General features: G+C 37.5%; 1 protein-coding gene across 1 annotated transcript in view; it reads left to right on the top strand.

The window, feature by feature from the left end:
* LOC306701114 (seizure protein 6 homolog) overlaps nucleotides 1-5,277 on the top strand; it is a gene marked incomplete at both ends in the record, with an annotated part of 284,116 nt that extends 278,839 nt beyond the window's left edge. Inside the window, 4 exons of the mRNA XM_079166361.1 lie at nucleotides 1,288-1,323; nucleotides 1,580-1,688; nucleotides 3,100-3,190; nucleotides 5,248-5,277. Coding sequence (XP_079022487.1) covers nucleotides 1,288-1,323; nucleotides 1,580-1,688; nucleotides 3,100-3,190; nucleotides 5,248-5,277 — 266 coding nt within the window. The remainder of the gene's footprint in view (nucleotides 1-1,287; nucleotides 1,324-1,579; nucleotides 1,689-3,099; nucleotides 3,191-5,247) is intronic.
* Nucleotides 5,278-20,818: the final 15,541 nt, after the last annotated feature.

Below are 20,818 nucleotides of genomic sequence, written 5' to 3'. Positions count from 1 at the left end.
CAAAATCAAACATTTTATTTTGTGTGTTAAATCTCAAGCACACTATAAGGTGGTTGATAGATATTAGTCAGGTAACATTAGCTGTATAACTAAATCTTAACTCTTTTTTTGTGCGTTTCCTTTAACGACCGTTTTTTGTTTGACACATCCACCACCCTGACCCCTGGCCTTATGTGGGCTTTTGCAGTCTGGTTCATGATTATGTGGATTACATACAAATCTATTTTGTGGGATACCCTAGAACACTATCGTCGGGTGATTTTCACACATGCGACTGTGTTCACGTGATTTGCATTGTGTTGCTGCTGTCTGAGTTGCGTGGGTCTTTGGGTAGCTTCATGCTGCTTACTGATGTCATTGAAAGTAGGCGTGTTTCCTTGCTCCCATCCCTGTTTTTTTCAACAGGCACGTGTTCGGGTGATTTTCACCCGACATTAGTGATAGAAATTCATTTATTTTTCAGGTAGATATTATATGGATATTATATTATATTAAGACTGCCTTCACCGGACAAGGCTCACATGTCCTAAGAACGGGTGGACCGAAGAACAAGTTCCCAGCTCCATTATTTATTTTTTTATGAAGTTTTCGTTAATGATTCCCTAATTTTTCACTAATTTCAGAGCCTTTTTATAGGGTCCCCCCATGATACCTTTTTTTCGTTTTATGAGACGTTGTATAGAGAAAAATAAAAGAAGAGTGCTTCAATTTGCCATGTATAGTTGTACTTTAATATATTTTGATGAGAAGTATTTTTTATCGGGTATATCATATCGGGTAAAATATACCCAACGTTAGTGATGGTGATACTATTGTCACAATAGTGTTCTAGGGTTAACTGCACACAGTACTAATCAATCTACATTTATAGTAGAGTAGCACATGCATGAATCATGAGTTTATAAAAATAAATAACTTTTTTTGTTTGTTTAAATTAAATAAGTATTTGCATGACAATCATTTTATGACACAATATATTTTGTATGTTTACTAAACTTCTTTCCATGTGCTCAAAATGTCCCATTGTGCGCATGGGAATGAGGTACAAATACAACACCATATTCACTGAGTTTACTGAAGAAACCTTTAACTCTTATGAATTAGAATTGCACATTTTGGTTCATCTTCCAAAAAGTCAAGGGGAAGAAGTTTGTTGAATTTTCTTTTGTGAAGAAAAAGGTCAGCCAGAATGAGTTGAGCTGATCACTATTTCTTTTTTTATGATTTTGAAATTTATTAAGCCCTTTTTTTCCCCCTTGTTTTACATTGCTACTGTATTCCTCTCAGCACATCCGGCGGAGTATGATGAGCACAGATTTGATGGTAAGTTATGCCAAGAAGTTCATTTTACTAAAGTTTTCATGAGCAAAGACCATCCTAACAGATATTTGTGCTAACAATATTTCAAGTTTTCACCAACTATAATAAACAACCTTGATTTAATTTGCTAATGAATTAACTTCTGCTGAGTGTTCCAAAACATGACATACAAATACAGCAGAAGAGTTTGTTCCAAACAAAATGAATGGAAAACATTTTACCTGTCACTGAGTAAAATGTCCCTTTCTTTCTCCAATAGTGTCTACTGCAGACCTAAGAATGGAGGTGGCCCAAGTAGCATTTGCTGTCTTCATCCCCATCATCCTCCTCCTCATCCTCATCATTGGAATCTACCTCTACATCTCAAAGTAGGTTCAAATGATCAGTGAAGAAGGGAAATAATGTTGACATGTTTATAAATGTGGCCTCTGCTACTCACTGATGTAACACAACAAAGCATGATTGTATCAGTTGTCAATTGTATAGTTCCCTTTGTATTACATATCAATTAGGTGCACTGTTTCCAGAGTGAATTAGTTAGTTGCTTATTCTTTAAATGCACAAGTAACAAAACATTTAAAGACATAATACATTCATGGATAGAAAAGGATTGGACTTGTGAGATAAGAAACTAAAATTGGACAGTGAAAACACAAATAACTGTCCAATAATTAGAAAAAAGTTAACATAACAGACAAAAATAGAAAGAAAACTGTTTTTATGTACAGTTCAGTTCATATTTATTGTCCCTGGAGGGGATATTTTGTTTACAGTAGAGGGCAAGAACACAGACACAACATACAAGAGGACGTAGGCCAATAATACTGACAATCGAATAAATATGAGATACATATAAATGTGAATATTGCTAAGAGGCATGACATAATTGCTAGTACTGCACTCTAATTGTATCCCACTGTATGCTGTCTAAGTTAGCGATCGGCTGGTGAACATAGTGGAACATTTAGCTGATAAAGAGCCAGATATTTTTCTCACGAGTTGGTGTCGACCAAACCAGAGCTAAAGGAGAGTAAGTATTACAGTGTGAAAAAGCACGACAGATGAATGCTAATGATGCTACATGAGTGCACCACAGTAAATAGACCACTGTTTGCTAACGTGTTAGCCAAAACAACTAAACAACGCGGCTACAATAGCTTGTTGTGGTGAGGTAATTTGCCCCCCTAAAGTGTCGCTGATCCTTCATTATATCATCCACCTTCACAACACCGCTATTGCGGATTGGCCTACACCTTTCCTTATTAGCACTGGATTTGAGACAATGACTGACTCATTAGACCAGGTGCAGAAGTATGTCAACACAGTTTTAGCAATGTAACACCATGCACATCCCCTCCAAGGAAAAAGGTATTCAGTAAATAGAATGTCCTGAATGGTGAATGTGATCTTTTGGTAACATTAGTTTCTGACCTCTTGGACTAAAGAGAGTGATTGTACTCAAAGAGAAGAAAATACAACTATATTTAGTCAACTGTATTTTAAAAATAGCTGTCATAGGATTAGGATCAATGATTTCAGTACCCAATGACGAAACATAGAGCAGCGTGTCACCCAACCAGAATATACTGTATGATGCAGAGACACCAAAAATAATTCAAAACGTATAGTCCATGATTTGTCCTTCCGTATTAAAGAGGTGTATTCAATACATGAATGTTGCTACCATTATTCCAGGATTGATTAATGACTTCCTACATAGGATTATGAAATGTATATTTTTCCTTCTTTGTCATGAATGTATTCTTTGTCTGTACTCAGGGTTCAGAAGAAGTCACTGCAGTCCTCCAACTTACCATATGAAAACATCACTGGAGAATCTATGTTCGACAACTCAGTGTATGAGACAACAGTGAGTCAACTTTGTTTGCTCATCTGTGTTTGACTGGGCCTGGTGCAGGGTCTTCGGTCTGCTGCATTATTCTACAGGCTTTTTGTCTATCTGCAGTGTTCCCCTGTTCCTCATAGCTTCTCTCTCCCAATACCCATCATCACTGGACCCTTGGTTTGAGACCAAGGAAGGTCTTTCAAGGCAAAAAATAGGATTACAGTGGCTAAAATGCCAAACTAGAGGCTTCAAAACCATAGTCCACATACAAATTGGTGACGTTGCGGTGATTACGACCACTTCTTATACACAGTCTATGAGTAGAACCCACTTAAAGGCCCTTCATGTCAGTTGTAATTTTTTGGTGTGTATTTCTAAATTACAATTTCAATTAAATTAGCATAGATGAGTTGGCACACATAAGCCTGGAGTTTCCAGGGCCCTGGACATTACCAACCAGACAGAGTGGGCAATTGCCCCAGGCCAATGTACAATATGTAGTTAGGGTTCAATAAATAGGGTTGGGTTTATTCTGTGATGTTGTGGCCCTGTCTTGTTGATATTGTCTGGTTCCCTCCTCTCAAAGTCAATGTCTCATTTGAATAGGTTTTTGAGAGTTTTACCTTAAATCTTCTCAGGTAAATAGCAGTGCATGATAATTGACTGAGGATCTCCATAACTCCATTAATTCCAACTATTATAATAGCACATTTTTGTATCTATAATTAAGAACTCTTTTTTAATGTGTTTTCAAAATACCAATACAGCATTCTACCAATATAATAGTGAATCCCCTTGGACAATATTGTTTATAATTATTTATAGGGTTCAGCGTCACTCCATCTAATGACATTTCTTGGTGTTGAGTTATTATTTTTCTTCTTCTTCCATGCTGGCAATCCTGAAGAACAATGAGGTGAGTTAGTCTTGTTACGACCAGTGAACCACATCGAGAAACAGGACTTAAATGCAGGACCAAAAACACAGGATAAGGTGTAGGGAAAACCATCTTTACTTGTAGGCAGAGGTTCGGTACACAAGAAGGCAGTCAAAACAGGCAAACAAATCAGGCAGGGCAAAAAAAAGAGGCAAAAACGTAGTTAACAAAAAACAGGCAGAGATCAGAAAAACTAGGAACACAAGGGGAATCGCTGGAACCCTTGACACAGAGGACTTAGACAAACTGGCACAGTGACATGGTATTCCAGGGTTTAAATACACCGGGGAGATGTAGGAGAAACAGGTGGGGTCAGTCAGGGGTGGGGCAGACATTCACAGTGGCGAGAAAACACACAAAGGCAGGAAGTGAAGTTATCTGAAATGAGAGGGGAGGTAAGTAACACAAAATAAAACTATAAACACTGACAAATGATAAACTAAGAAAAACAGAACTTAGGACTAAGTCCTGAATGCTGTGACAAGAGAAATAGTTCACATCAAATCCATTGCATTAACTCCAAGTTAAAGTGTCAAGTGTCATGGATGTAAAGGATAGGTCTGGCGATATACTTATATGCTTTTTGTATGGTCAACAAATCTGCTATGCAGTCAATTCAATAATGAGAGTATACTTACAAGTTCAACACATCAATGAGCCCGCTGTTGCACTGGGTGAAATGTTCTTTCATTACAATGAACACAAAGACTGTAGTTTAGTTTGGCTCAATCCCACATACACCGTCCGGCTACCACAAATACTCAGAAATGTGGATTCATTTGTTGCTGAAAATAGTCCCCAACAAATACACTATTTTCTCCTGTTTGGTTGCTCAAACCTACGGTGGCATATTCTTTCAAACTACTGCATATTTCTGAGCTGTTTTTAAAGATTTACTTCTTCGGTCGGAACCAATGGGCTTGAAGCTGAAAAGTAGGGGAGTCAGAAATAATTGATTGAGAGATGGACACACATAGTCTTTTCATGGGAATTTGTTGTCAATATGGAGAAAAAAAAGAATAACACTCCCTCAGCCTTTAATTTAAATTTTATAAAAATTTGAGGCTCAGTCACTTTAAGTTGTGTTGCTCTGTGTTGTATAAGCAGCTCCCTCTGTGACCTCATGTGCTTTTTCTCTCCGCAGGAAACAAGAGAATACGAGGTTTCGATCTGAAGACACCAGTGTGTGTGTTTCAGTATGAACAGATAAGAAGCCTGCTGGCCTTTTCAACGTCTGTCAGACTCACACCTTTGGTGACTCCCTTGACACCTCCCTGTTCTCTGTACACTGAATATGAGCCTCCCTTTATTTACCCAACAGAGACACCACACTACCCCTGGAAAGGCTGGGCCACTGGATTATTTTTCTATCTCTTCAACAGTAACAGTTCAGCAGCAGCAGTTTGTACAGTTTTTAATCCTGTGCTCGCATTCTGAGGACTTTCAGTGAAAAGTATCATCTCAGAAAGCAGAGGGAATCAATGCAGGGCTAGTGCCATTAAGTGCATAACCACAGATGTTACATTGTGTTATGACATTATACACTATATGTCTCATACCACCATTTTGCTTGGATTCATGGGATGTCTATTAAAAGTAAAATCTCACAATTGAATGTCAGCAAAACAATAGCATGAGTGTGCCAAAGAAAAGTTGCTCTTTAAAATGATGAAACCATAAGAAATCAGAATGTGCTTTAAATAAAAGGCCCTAAAAGGAATAGCTTTCTCTTCATGAGATTAAAATGAGAATATTGATATCTTCCTCATGTCTGTGTATCAAGTACGGAGCAGGACATGTTTAGTCTAGCTTAGCATGAAGACTCGATGCAAGGGGAAACAGCTAGCTTGGCTTCAAAAACCCACTAACACCTCTATAGCTCAAAGAACCACGGGATCTCATCCCCAGTGTTTCCCATTCACTACATATACTCTGGCCCACCAAAGTATATTCTGCCCTGCCAGTTTCATAATTAACTGAAAATATTTCTACACTTTTCGGGTGGGCTGGCTTGGCCCTTTCTGTGCGCATTTCCCCCACAGTGCACAGAAACCGGTTCTAGTTTGGCTCTGAAAGTGAGATTGAAAGTGGCTCGCGGCTCCGGCCGTGTCAACTTTACAGCACCCCACGCTGCTCACTGCGCCCTCTCTTCCTGCATGGAGTGACAGTCGTGCAGTTTCCCTGCACGACAGTTAACTATTGCATAATATATCATTGGATTATAATTGTTGAATCATTAATGTGTCCATCACTTTAATGTTGCAGCTGGTATAGGTTAAGCTAATTTAATTATTTATTATTATTATTATTATTATTAGGCTATGTACTTAATAATACGGTAAATCATAGTTTATTAGTTAATTTGTTTTTTGTAATAAGAATCTGAATCTGCAAAGTAGCCTAACTAGTAACTAACTCTCTGAGATCACAGTAGCCTTTGCTGTAGTATCTTGATGCAGAGCGTTAGCATGTGATTAATGTTGTGAAACAGTCGTGGTAAAGGTTGTAACAAAATTGTGGCGGTTAGGTTTAGTTAACAAAACTACTTGGATGGGGATGGAAAAACGACACAACTTAAGGTGCGGACATAACGTCATGTGACTCAGTGACATAGCATCACATGGTGTTTGGTTTCACACGGGATACATCGGTTTGTTCCACCACCCCTTCCGCCCACCGTTATGGTGTGTTCATAAAAAAGCGCTACACTTGCTTTTTTGCGATGCGATTACACACAATTTGAAGTCAATTCAAAGTCTAGACTTGGAGCAAATGTCATGATGTCATTCTCCGTGGTGGCGGCATTCCTGAACATGTGCCAGTCTGTACATTCAAAACAGTCCTGTAGAGCAGCTGCAGCTTCATCTGCCCACACTTCCATTTTTTGCTGATGGTTTGGCCCGTTTAATTAGCAGGGCATATGTAGTCAGCAGGAGCTGATAAATATGGTCTGACTGTCCAAAGTGGGGGCGGGGGAGGGCTTTGTAGCTGCCAGGAATATTTGTGTAAACGTGGTCCAGTATTATGTTTCCTCTGGTGGAGATGTGGACATGCGGTTCAAATTTAGGTCAAACAGATCTGAGGTTTGTTTGATTATAATCACCAGCTATAATAAGAATACCATCCAGATGATCTGTCCTGCATCTGCTAATGACTTGTAATGTAAACAGCAAAAACAAAAACACTGAATTCTCTGAGCAGACAATATGCCTAACATCTTTGCTTTAAAAATTCAACATCAGGGAAACATTGTCCATCAACTCTGACTAAGTTTGAGTACTAAGCATCATTGATGTTAACACACAGTTCGCCTCTCCTCTTCTTACCAGAGTCTTGCGTTCTGTCGGCGCGGTATACAGTCGGGCCATCAAATGCAATAACTTTATTCGGGATGTAATGATGAAGCCAGGATTCTTTAAAGATGTTTGCACAACAGTCTTTGATTTCCTTTTTCTGGGTTAGCCTGTTTCCGCTTTCAACCATCTTATTTTCCAGTGACCGGACATTAGCTAGGAGCAGGCTGGGTAGTGGAATAATGTTCTGGGTTGGCGCTTGGTTCGGCTGGTCTAGCCTAGTGGCCGGAAGATTGAGTGTATTCTTGTCATAAATGTAAAGTTTATGGGAGCTACCGGCCGCTGCAACTGCACAGGTCGTTGCCATAGTAAAATTAGCCGGTGTAGCTGTTAGATGTGGAAAATATCTGTGGAGAAGAGCTTTGCAGTTTCTATGTTTCCTTTTTTTTCATTGCTTGGGTCAAAGTCATGTCAATTGTTGGAGAACACCATAGGTTACTCATTTATACAATGTTAGCTAATGAACAAACGCAGAAGCTTCCTCGCAGAGACAGGCTCACAGCAACAAGTAGTGGCAAAGGCAATGTTACACAATTGGATTGTTTCGAGTGAGCTGTTGACATTTCTTATTCACTTTGAACAAAGCCTGACTAGCTGTGTCCTCCCTGCTTCCAGTGTTTATCTCTAGCTAGGCTAACCACAAGACCTGGCTCCAGCTCTCTGCTGAAGACACTAATTGGTATCAATTTTCCCAATTCACTCTCAGAACGAAAGCAATTAGACATATTTTTCAGGATGTTACTGAACCATAAACAATATCAAATTCCCATGGGGACGTTTTCATTCATATTTTAGAATGACCATCCGGATTTCATACATTCATATGTCACATGCAGAATTACAGACGAAGACATTTTGATTTGTACTTGGTTTATCAGCATCAGTTTAGTGTAACACTTTTAGTGACATCCCATGCATTAAACTTTCTCTGAAGCTAAAGGAAATATGCACCAGGGTAAGCTGTTGCTCATATTGCCAGTGTTTGGATATTGCGTCTAAATGCAGACCATACTGTTGTTCAAACATACAGTATATATTGTCCTATGATAATATGTATCCAAGCTGGTGTGATGCAATTAATAATAATCAACCTATTTTTGATTAATGTACATAAAGTACTTATTAAGCTACTTCATAAACATCTTCAATAAAAGTTGCTGTTCAGATAAAACAATGGATACTTTGACAATGTGTCTCATTTGCTGAATCACTTGTCTCCTTGTTAGCATGTAAGAGAGTACATGGTTATTTTTGTGATCTTTTCTATTGTTATCCCCTCATGATTCACCCAATGACATGATTTTAAAGAAATTTAACACAATTCCAATCAACAAAATGTCTTGACACTGAAAGTGACTGCAGTTGAATATAGTTTAGTGTCAAATTCAATGTTATTGATTAAAATGGATTTCTGAACTCATCTTTTTAACAATAATCATTTATAGTTCATCATTTTTGGGATAAGAAAAGAAAAATACTTATTGTCCCCAAGGAATCATTTTTGCTTGCTTGTAATAGTGCTGCAGTCAGCTGCAATCAGCTTAAACCAATACGTAGCCAACAAGGCATTACAGTGGTACAATAAAGATGCAGTAGACAAAAACTGTCAAAGTTGCCAATGCCCTGAGAGATAAAAGTATATAGCAATGCATTGGCATTACGACTCTTAAAAGCCATACAAATAATACAACAGTGCTTCCTTCATGTGAACTACAAAAATAAGTATTAATCTGTTTTCTTAATGAGAAGAGTTATAGACGTCTGGAGGAAAGAAAGCTTGATGCAGTTGCTTTTACATTGCGTGTGCATTTCTAGTTAGTATCAAATTTAAGTTTAAAAATGTGAGCTAATGCTGGTCCCTGCAGATATCAGAGGTATACTTTTTGTCATATCACGCGGATGGTAAGGACACTGTGTGGAGGAGACAGATACGGATGCAGCTGACATTTCCTTATGTGCTTTGTCTATTTTTGTTTAACACAACATGCAAATTTACTAGAACTTTCATAAAGTAATGTTTTTTTTCTTCAGATGACTAATTTCATAATGTTTACAGAGTAAATAAATGACCATATTTCTAGGATGGTTGTTTCTTACATTAGTTTATTCACTCAGACGTCCCTTTGTAGTCTGTATGTAAATATAGAAATAAACATCTGCACTGCAAGCTAAAAGAAACTTTGCGGAATTTGGGGCTCCTCTGCTGGACGGAACTCTACACACAAATATAAACACAAACACACAAAAGGCAAAACTCCACAAATCTGCAAAATATGCTATGTCTTGTATAATTGTATTTTGTGTTCAAATGACATACAGAGAACAAGACACCCACAAAAAAGGCAAATCCTCAAATGTCGTTTTGCTGTTCCCGTTATAAAACTGCACCCCCTTTCTGAGATAAAGCAAGAAGACGTCAGCTCTCCCCTCTCTTCCACGCGGACTTCAACTCTGGTCTTTGATGTTGAGGGGTGGGCAGCTCTGTCCGTCTGCAGGCTCGAAGGACCACTGCGAGCACATCTCTTCAGGCGGAGAGGACATCCAGCCTGAGACACAGGAACCTGAAGTAGTAACTTCCTTCACCTGTTTCTAAAAGACTACAAATAGGATTGATAACTTTGAATCCTGCATGCCAGATCTCTCCATCTGCCGGTTCCGCCTCTTCTCTGGCATCATGTTCCTGATTGGCAATCCTGTGCCTTCTATTCAATTCAATTCATTTTGTATAGCCCCAAATTAGTGCTGGGCGGTATACCGGTTTCAATTTCACGTAAGATATGAATTTCCACATACCGTCATACCGTGCATAGCCCGAACACTGCAGACAGTCGTCAAAAGTATTATTCAAAATATTTTCTGTTTATGTAGTTAGTCAAATAAATATTTCATTTATAAAGAATCATTTGATTTGTGTATAAAATAATGGGTCCCTGTACACAGTGGCGGCTGGTGGAACATTTTCTAGGTAGGGCCATCCAATCAAGTTCAGCAAACATCCCAGAATGATTTAATGCAAAGAAATTAAGGTATCAAACACGCATTACTACTTTGCAGTTAAATATTTAACATTTATTCCAACACGAAAAAAAACAGTAAATAACACTTTGATAAATGAGTCAGGACATCTTATTTTGGTCATCCTCACAGGGAATTCAGTATAATATATAGACACACATACAGTATAAAATATCATATAATAATAATTCAGTATACTATAAAACACACACCTACATACAGTTGTGTAAAAAAGTGTTTGCCCCCTTCCTGATTTCTTATCTTTTTGCATGTTTGTCACACTTAAATGTTTCAGATCAAACAATTTTAAATATTAGACAAAGATAACACAAAATGCAGTTTTTAAATGAAGGTTTTTATTAAGGGGGAAACAAAATCCAAACCTACATGGCCCTGTGTGAAAAAGTGATTGCCCCCTAAACCTAATAACTGGTTGGGCCACCCTTAGCAGCAACAACTGCAATCAAGCGTTTGCGATAACTGGCAATGAGTCTTTTACAGCGCTGTAGAGGAATTTTGGCCCACTCATCTTTGCAGAATTGTTGTAATTCAGCCACATTGGAGGGTTTTCGAGCATGAACCGTCTTTTTAAGGTCATGCCACAGTATCTCAATCGTATTCAGGTCGGGGCTTTGACTAGGCCACTCCAAAGTCTTCATTTTGTTTTTCTTAAGCCATTCAGAGGTGGACTTGCTGGTGTGTTTTGGATCATTGTCCTGCTGCAGAACCCAAGTGCACTTCAGCTTGAGGTCACGAACAGATGGCCGGACATTCTCCTTCAGGATTTTTTGGTAGACAGCAGAATTCATGGTTCCATTTACCACAGAAAGTCTTCCAGGTCCTGAAGCAGCAAAACAGCCCCAGACCATCACACTACCACCACCATATGTTACTGTTGGTATGATGTTCCTTTTCTGAAATGCCGTGTTACTTGTACGCCAGATGTAATGGGACATACACCTTCCAAAAAGTTCAACTTTTGTCTCGTCAGTCCACAGAGTATTTTCCCAAAAGTCTTGGGGATCATCAAGATGTTTTCTGGCAAAACTGAGACGAGCCTTTATGTTCTTTTTGCTCAGCAGTGGTTTTCGTCTTGGAACTCTGCCATGCAGGCCATTTTTGCCCAGTCTCTTTCTTATGGTGGAGTCATGAACACTGACCTTAATTGAGGCAAGTGAGGCCTGCAGTTCTTTGGATGTTGTTCTGGGGTCTTTTGTGACCTCTTGGATGAGTCGTCGCTGCGCTCTTGGGGTAATTCTGGTCGGCCGGCCACTCCTGGGAAGGTTCACCACTGTTCCATGTTTTCGCCATTTGTGGATAATGGCTCTCACTGTGGTTCGCTGGAGTCCCAAAGCTTTAGAAATGGCTTTGTAACTTTTTCCAGACCGATAGATCTCAATTACTTTGTTTCTAATTTGTTCCTGAATTTCTTTGGATCGCAGCATGATGTCTAGCTTTTGAGGATCTTTTGGTCTACCTCACTTTGTCAGGCAGGTCCTATTTAAGTGATTTCTTGATTGAGAACAGGTGTGGCAGTAATCAGGCCTGGGTGTGGCTAGAGAAATAGAACTCAGCTTTCCAAAGATGTGATAAACCACAGTTAATTTATGTTTTAACAGGGGGGGCAATCACTTTTTCACACAGGGCCATGTAGGTTTGGATTTTTTTTTTCCCCTTAATAATAAAAACCTTCATTTAAAAACTGCATTTTGTGTTATCTTTGTCTAATATTTAAATTTGTTTGATGATCTGAAACATTTAAGTGTGACAAACATGCAAAAAATAAGAAATCAGGAAGGGGGCAAACACTTTTTCACACAACTGTATATAGATATAAGCTATGAGTTTTCACTGTTAATTTACCATCTCAATTAAATGGTGATGCCTCCATGACCAAGTTAAGCAAATGAGACGGAGGACAACTATATAGAAGAAAAGATGTTCACTTTGCCTAATATGTAGCTTGACAGAGTTCTCCATGTGTGCCCTGGTGTTCTCATGTTTCCTTACCTCCTCCTCCCTCACTCCCTACACTGGTGTTCTCATGTTTCCTTACCTCCTCATCCCTCACTCCCTAACTGTCCGTGCTGGATCTGTCCCCGGTGTTTTAAAAAGCTAAATACGTTATTAGCATGACTGCATCCAGCTAGCCAAACCTGTCTGGCACAGCTACTACAGAAGCTTCGCATGTACTGCTTCTCTTTCCTGCTAGTCTGCTGTCTGATTGTGAGGTCAGGCTGATCTAGGATCAGCTGTTTGGCCTGAAGTTTCTTTGCCAAAGTTCTCCTCTCATACCGGCCTTGGAGGAGCAGTGCTCGCGCTGGCGTTCGCGCTGCCGGTAGAGACTTCTCCTGACGAGAACGCGCAGTTTGGGGCCAACAGTTTGAGGACACTGATTGGCTAAATTGTATGTCACTCATTTATATCTTTAATCAGCAATTGGCTAAACTGCTTCATAGACCCGCCTCTTTTGGGCCAATTCTCGATGACCCCAGCTCTGCTGAGACGTGCACACAGGCGGAGAGGACGCGCAGACAGGCGGGGAAGACGAGCAGGAAAAGTATATATTTTGCGCAGATATCATATTTTACACATATTGCTGGGTACATTCCATGATTAAAAAACACAAATATTGACAATTTGTATAATAGGTTTTTTTTGTGGCTCAAGGTGGGGCCAGGCCCCATGGCCCTATATTGGCCAGCCGCCACTGCTTTTAAGACTATCTCCCGAGACGAACCAAGATTCTTTCAAATTGGTGGAACGCCATATCCTTTTCAAGTTTGTGTGATGTTTGCTTTAATTTGCTAGTTTTTGAGGGTAATACAATGAAAATAACTTATTTTGTTTTATTTTCTTAGCCTTCATAGGGGCAATAGAGTTGAGTGTCATTCACAGTGAGCCTATAACACTATTGACAAGATGATCAATCTGGGACGATCTAAAGTACAATCACTGTTATATTGAAACAAGGCATTTAATTGAATCACTTCCTTTAATTTAGCTACAGCACTATCATGTAGACATCTAGTGTAGAAACTTTTCCTGAATGCTCTGTAGTTCGTTAGTAAGAATGTATTAGTAAGTTATTAAATAATGATTTGATAAAAGGACTAATAAATGTTAAATTTCAATGCCATATACCAGAACAAGGTCAAGGGTGTGGTTAAGACAGTTAGTGGGTTTCTGTATACTCTGACAGAAGCCAATAATAATAATAATAATAAGATAAACGCAGGACTAAGGCTAAGGCTGAATATTAAAAATACCAACAATTATTACAATTACCTGTGGGTGTGGAAGTCAGTGTATCCCGTTATATAGGGCTAACAAGCTTGAATTGAAAAAACATTTGTATCAACATTCACAAAGCCTTCTTAAATTGAATGATTGTTATGGAAAATATCCAAGAAAAGTACAGCGTCATAAAACTGTAAGCCTTGTCTCACTAAAGTTCTGACCTGCTGCGTGAAGCTCAACTGGACATAGGTTTTTGGAGACTGAAACTCTGACAATTTGGGATAAAAATGAATAAATCCTATAAATATTAGAATTATGAATGTTTCTATCTACAAGCTATCCTGAGGTGATCATATTCTGCCCATTTGGCCAAACTAAAGAAAGACAACAGATCACTGCCTCCCTCTGCTGGCAAGGGCTACAAATGACCCATCAGTCACGAGGCAGAGATGTGTCTTGTGTTGCTGTTACTTTGACTCCTGCTTGGGCTACACAATTGTGGAATGGTTTTGTTGTTGCTGATGCCGACCACCAGGAATCACATGTTTGTATTCTAATATGTAGAAAACGTTTTTTCTGAAAAACTATTTTTGAAAAAGTTACATTATATATATATATATATAGAACTGTTACAATGTGAGATATTGTGATGGCGCCTGCTGCTATTGGTTCAGCAGTGCTCTTAATGGTAGGCTCTGTGTTCCAGCCTATAAAATAACAGCCACTCTTTTCCTCAAGAGGCACTCCTTTAGATATGTTGTGATGTTAGGCCTCTGTGTTTTTTTTTTACAAATAGCGAAAACACACATCATTTACCAATGCTTACTAAGTACACATACTCAAGTAAATGTGAGGTATTTATACTTTCTTCTCGTGTCACTTTCTACTCCAAGTCAGATGTAAACTTTTTGCTATTTATTCCATTATAATTATTTGAGAGCTTTAATTCATAATTACCTTGCAATTGAAGATTACTGCACGAGAAAACGTGAACATGTATAGCAGAAACGATAACTCGACTATTTTCTTAATTGTTTTGATATTTTCCATGCTGAAAATGTATTGTATGTATTTGTATCTGTATTTAATAGTTTTGAGGTTTTAAGTGTTGGTTGGACAAAACAAATATTGCAAAATTGTCTCTTCTGGCTCTGAGTAAATGTGATGGCATTTTTCATTATTTTCTGAATATTTACAAGCCAAAAACATATATGATTGATCCATATTGAAAATAGTCATTAGTTGCAGCCCGATACAAAATGTCCAAAAATGTGCTCAGCCTCAACCAACTACAAATCAAAAGTAAAGTTTGCTTTTCTGTATTAAGTACTTTTACTTTCAATATTTACATGTGCCATTTCATACTTAAATACCTTTACTATACTTTTTTTTAAGTTTCATGTGCAGGGCATTTAATTAAGTGTGGTAGTAACTTTTATTAGCACTTATCAAATGTTTACAGACCTTTTCTGAAAGCATACCTCATATTCTCATAATTCTAACACACACACACACACACATCATCATAGGAATAGACATTTCTAAGAACCAGTTGAACACGGATGTGTGAATGTAAAACATTGGTATGAATGTAAAACACCAGTATGAATGTAAAACACCAGCATTAATGTAAAACACCAGCATTAATGTAAAACACCAGCATTAATGTAAAACACTAGTATGAATGTAAAACACTAGTATGAATGTAAAAAACTAGCATGAATGTAAAACACCAGTATGAATGTAAAACACTAGCATGAATGTAAAACACCAGTATGAATGTAAAACACCAGCATTAATGTAAAACACTAGTATGAATGTAAAACACTAGTATGAATGTAAAACACCAGCATTAATGTAAAACACCAGCATTAATGTAAAACACTAGTATGAATGTAAACACTAGTATGAATGTAAAACACCAGCATTAATGTAAAACACCAGCATTAATGTAAAACACTAGTATGAATGTAAACACTAGTATGAATGTAAAACACTAGCATGAATGTAAAACACCAGCATGAATGTAAAACACTAGTATGAATGTAAAACACGAGTATGAATGTAAAACACCAGCATTAATGTAAAACACCAGCATTAATGTAAAACACTAGTATGAATGTAAAACACTAGTATGAATGTAAAACACCAGTATTAATGTAAAACACCAGCATTAATGTAAAACACCAGCATTAATGTAAAACACCAGCATGAATGTAAAACATCAGCATGAATGTAAAACACTAGTATGAATGTAAAACACTAGCATTAATGTAAAACACTAGTATGAATGTAAAACACCAGCATGCATGTAAAACACCAGCATGAATGTAAAACACTAGTATGAATGTAAAACACTAGTATGAATGTAAAACACCAGTATGAATGTAAAACACTAGTATGAATGTAAAACACTAGCATTAATGTAAAACACTAGTATGAATGTAAAACACCAGCATGCATGTAAAACACCAGCATTAATGTAAAACACCAGTATGAATGTAAAACACCAGCATGAATGTAAAACACCAGCATTAATGTAAAACACTAGTATGAATGTAAAACACTAGTATGAATGTAAAACACCAGCATGAATGTAAAACACCAGCATGAATGTAAAACACTAGTATGAATGTAAAACACTAGTATGAATGTAAAACACTAGTATGAATGTAAAACACCAGCATTAATGTAAAACACCAGCATGAATGTAAAACACTAGTATGAATGTAAAACACTAGTATGAATGTAAAACACTAGTATAAATGTAAAACACCAGCATGAATGTAAAACACTAGTATGAATGTAAAACACTAGTATAAATGTAAAACACCAGCATGAATGTAAAACACTAGTATGAATGTAAAACACTAGTATGAATGTAAAACACTAGTATGAATGTAAAACACCAGCATGAATGTAAAACACTAGTATGAATGTAAAACACTAGTATGAATGTAAAACACTAGTATGAATGTAAAACACCAGCATGAATGTAAAACACTAGTATGAATGTAAAACACCAGCATTAATGTAAAACACCAGCATGAATGTAAAACACTAGTATGAATGTAAAACACTAGCATGAATGTAAAACACTAGTATGAATGTAAAACACTAGTATGAATGTAAAACACCAGCATGAATGTAAAACACTAGTATGAATGTAAAACACTAGTATGAATGTAAAACACCAGTATGAATGTAAAACACCAGCATGAATGTAAAACACTAGTATGAATGTAAAACACTAGTATGAATGTAAAACACCAGTATGAATGTAAAACACTAGTATGAATGTAAAACACCAGCATGAATGCCATGGAGAAAAATGAGCTGATCAGGGCCCTATTCCTCGTACGTGGCTAACTGAGTTAGCCGGATAATTTTCAGGATGAGATTACATAAGTGAGGCTTTTCGGTTCCTCGCAGCAAGTTTGGAAAAATCACCATAGCAACACATCCATAAGCCTGAACCTGCTCCAGAGCAGGCTTGAGCTAGATCCGCTGGATAAGCTGCCACTCCCCCGGAAAAAAGTGTCAGCTCCCTTCCTCAGAGATCCCATCGATGAGGAAGCGATATTAGTTAGATTAGCGTTTTATAGGGAGAGAGTTCTTCGAGATCGCCAAGATCCGTTATCACATCATGATGACTTGCTGTACGAGCGCTATCGATTCGAGCCGTACATTGAACACCACACGCCATCTACTGTCTCACGGACTGTATCAGAGCCTCGCGCTTTTTATATAGAATATCGGGAAAGCCGCTGCATGCCGTGTTGTTCATAAAGTTTATTTGGCGCTTAAGAAACTTATGGATGTGTTCATTACATTACCATGGCACATGTTGTATCGACTCACCATTCTGAATGTTTTTGTGCTTAGGTTTTACTTGCTCCCGTGTCCTCTTGATGGCTGGGTTGCAACTACATGATGGTTGAAAGCACTCATAATGATGTGACAGTATTATTAGTACACCATAGATATCATTATTGTAGAACATGATTAAGGTGGACTCATGATAAGAATAGAGAGAATTACACACAATTTATTTTCACCGCTTATTATGAATAATACATACATACTGATCCGCCCATACACAGATTCACACGCATATTCAAACTCCTATTCTATATGGTAATCTACACATCTACGCATGTATATACACACATATATATATACATATATATATATATATATATATACATGATACATAAGCGCATACAGTACATATATCCTCATAAGTATCTATTAATTCGTATCAGTTAGATACTCTTTGGGCTTGTTTTTATCTACTTATTCTGAAAGAGTTGAGATAATTATTTTCGCTATAAGATCTCATTGGATGATACATTCCATTAAGCCTACTTAAAGAAATATCATCTGATTGATTGGGGTGATGAGGCTCTTAAAATTAACCTATACATTTTCCCAATACTTGCGCATTTAACGACGTCTGCGATATTTTGCCATGCTTCTTGTCTAGCCCTCGCAGCGTTAGATTTCGCCATGATTATGGTCTTGAATTCTTCGTATGTGTTCATGATCATCTCCTGCTTGTCAGCGGAGAAAAAAGAGGCTCTTTCTTTGAGTTTATTTGCCGTTGTACTGTTAGAAAATCATGGTTTCGGTGATCGACGCTTCCCCCTTTTGAAGTAAGACGAGCACGCGCAATGATCCTGTTGTCTGACATCTGGCTCGAATTAACGAGACTGTTTGAGCGCGGATCAGCCTTTGAGGAACCGAGATAGCCTGATGTCAATCATCGAGTTAATTTAAGCTGGATAATAGGACATTTGATCGACTTAGTTCAACCACGTACGAGGAATAGGGCCCAGGAGTCCAGGAGAGGTTTCAGATGAAGCTTCACTTATTTTGATATTCTAACATCACACCAGTGTCTATAGTCCACTCGTCTCCCCCAGTCTCCCTACACAAACACAATTAGCTTGTTTTATACACCTGGTCACTCTAATTAGCCCCGACATACCATCTACAGGTAAGTATATCGATAACAATATATGTACAATAAATATTTACATGATTTCACCAACCCAAAGATATCAATAATAATTTACAAATATTTACAATCCCTAATGAAGTAAATTATAAACAGTTAATTGATCTAAATAAACAGAGCTACACATATCTTCACTTCCCTTTACCTGCTTCCTGTGGTTGGTACTTCCCGGAACTATAAATTGGTGCACCCAGGGACGTATTTTGCCCGAACAGCCTGGGAAGAGAAAACAAGCAGAGGTGAGTTGTTGCAATATTTAAATTAACCTTTATCTTTAACTTGGCAATATACAGTATATACAGTCTTTTGTTCTGCCACATAACTAATTAGACATGGTTACAATCTGGCCTGTTCAATCAGTCACTCATTGCAGTTGTCTATTTGTTTGTTCGGAGAAAGAACTAAAGGAACATCTCTTTGTCCCGGCTATGCACATGGCTCCCAGCGTTCAGTCCTACAATAAATATATACAATAACATTGTGTGTGTGTGTGTGTGTTTTCCTTGGTACCTTCATCACATCTCAAATACTGTCTGAAGCATAGTTAAAGGCGGTGCGTCATTACACACTATGTAAAACACCAGTATGAATGTAAAACACTGGTATGAATGTAAAACACCAGCATGAATGTAAAACACTAGTATGAATGTAAAACACCAGCATTAATGTAAAACACCAGCATTAATGTAAAACACTAGTATGAATGTAAAACACCAGCATTAATGTTAAACACTAGTATGATTGTAAAACACTAGTATGAATGTAAAACACCAGCATGAATGTAAAACAACAGCATTAATGTAAAACACCAGCATTAATGTAAAACACCAGCATTAATGTAAAACACTAGTATGAATGTAAAACACCAGCATTAATGTAAAACACCAGCATGAATGTAAAACACCAGCATGAATGTAAAACACCAGCATTAATGTAAAACACTAGTATGAATGTAAAACACCAGCATGAATGTAAAACACTAGTATGAATGTAAAACACCAGCATTAATGTAAAACACTAGCATTAATGTAAAACACCAGCATGAATGTAAAACACTAGCATTAATGTAAAACACCAGCATTAATGTAAAACACTAGCATTAATGTAAAACACTAGTATGAATATAAAACACTAGCATTAATGTAAAACACCAGCATTAATGTAAAACACTAGCATTAATGTAAAACACTAGTATGAATGTAAAACACCAGCATGAATGTAAAACACTAGTATGAATGTAAAACACCAGCATGAATGTAAAACGCCAGCATTAATGTAAAACACTACTATGAATGACCAGGGACTAGAAAGACAGACAGACAAACAGACATATAGTTACTGTGCTTAGAACCATGACAATTTGTTTAGCAGCTTTTCTGTAGTGTGTAACATAAAAGTACAAGTCTGTTGTAAAAAAATGTTGTGAACTGTTTTCATACACAAATATAGAAGCACAAAGACTGTAATATAAACATGTTTTTATTACTGTATACATCCCAACAAACATTAAAAAATGGCTACATTCAGGAAAAAAAGGCATCATCCTGTCTTCTGTTCTTTATCTATCTTTCAATAGGCCAAAACAAATGAGGTTAGGAATATACAGTAGTTCCCAATCTCATACATATATGGTACGGAGGCTTCTTTCCATTTACAGTATTACAGTCCATTTGCAATACTGTACTACAGTAATCAACCTAACCTAACCCGCTCAAGACTGGTTTGACAGCGTCTCTCATTGTTAGGCCATTAGTGGTCTTAGCCCATCTGTGGCCCTTTTATTGCTAAAGCTCTGATTGCTAATTTAATTATTGTGCAACTTATGTTTGCCCATGAGAGAAGTTAGAGAGAATAGTACATTTAATTTCCACTTTTAAATAGCAGCTTGGTCCTGAAGAGCAAAAGATATCTATTCACAAAGATGTTGCATGTTGGAACATTGTGTGTAGTGTTTTTCTTTTTTTTTAAGTGAGGTTTAGAATTGCAATCTGAATGTAAAGCAGTAAGCGTACTTGTATATTAGCAGAATTGGTTCATGTCGTGGTCTTTGTGTCTTAAGTGCCAGTGTTAGTGTGTAAACAATTGAG

Source organism: Pholis gunnellus, assembly GCF_910591455.1.
Source record: "Pholis gunnellus genome assembly, chromosome: 9".
Taxonomy (NCBI): Eukaryota; Metazoa; Chordata; class Actinopteri; order Perciformes; family Pholidae; genus Pholis; species Pholis gunnellus.
This window is presented reverse-complemented; position numbering and strand designations above follow the sequence as displayed.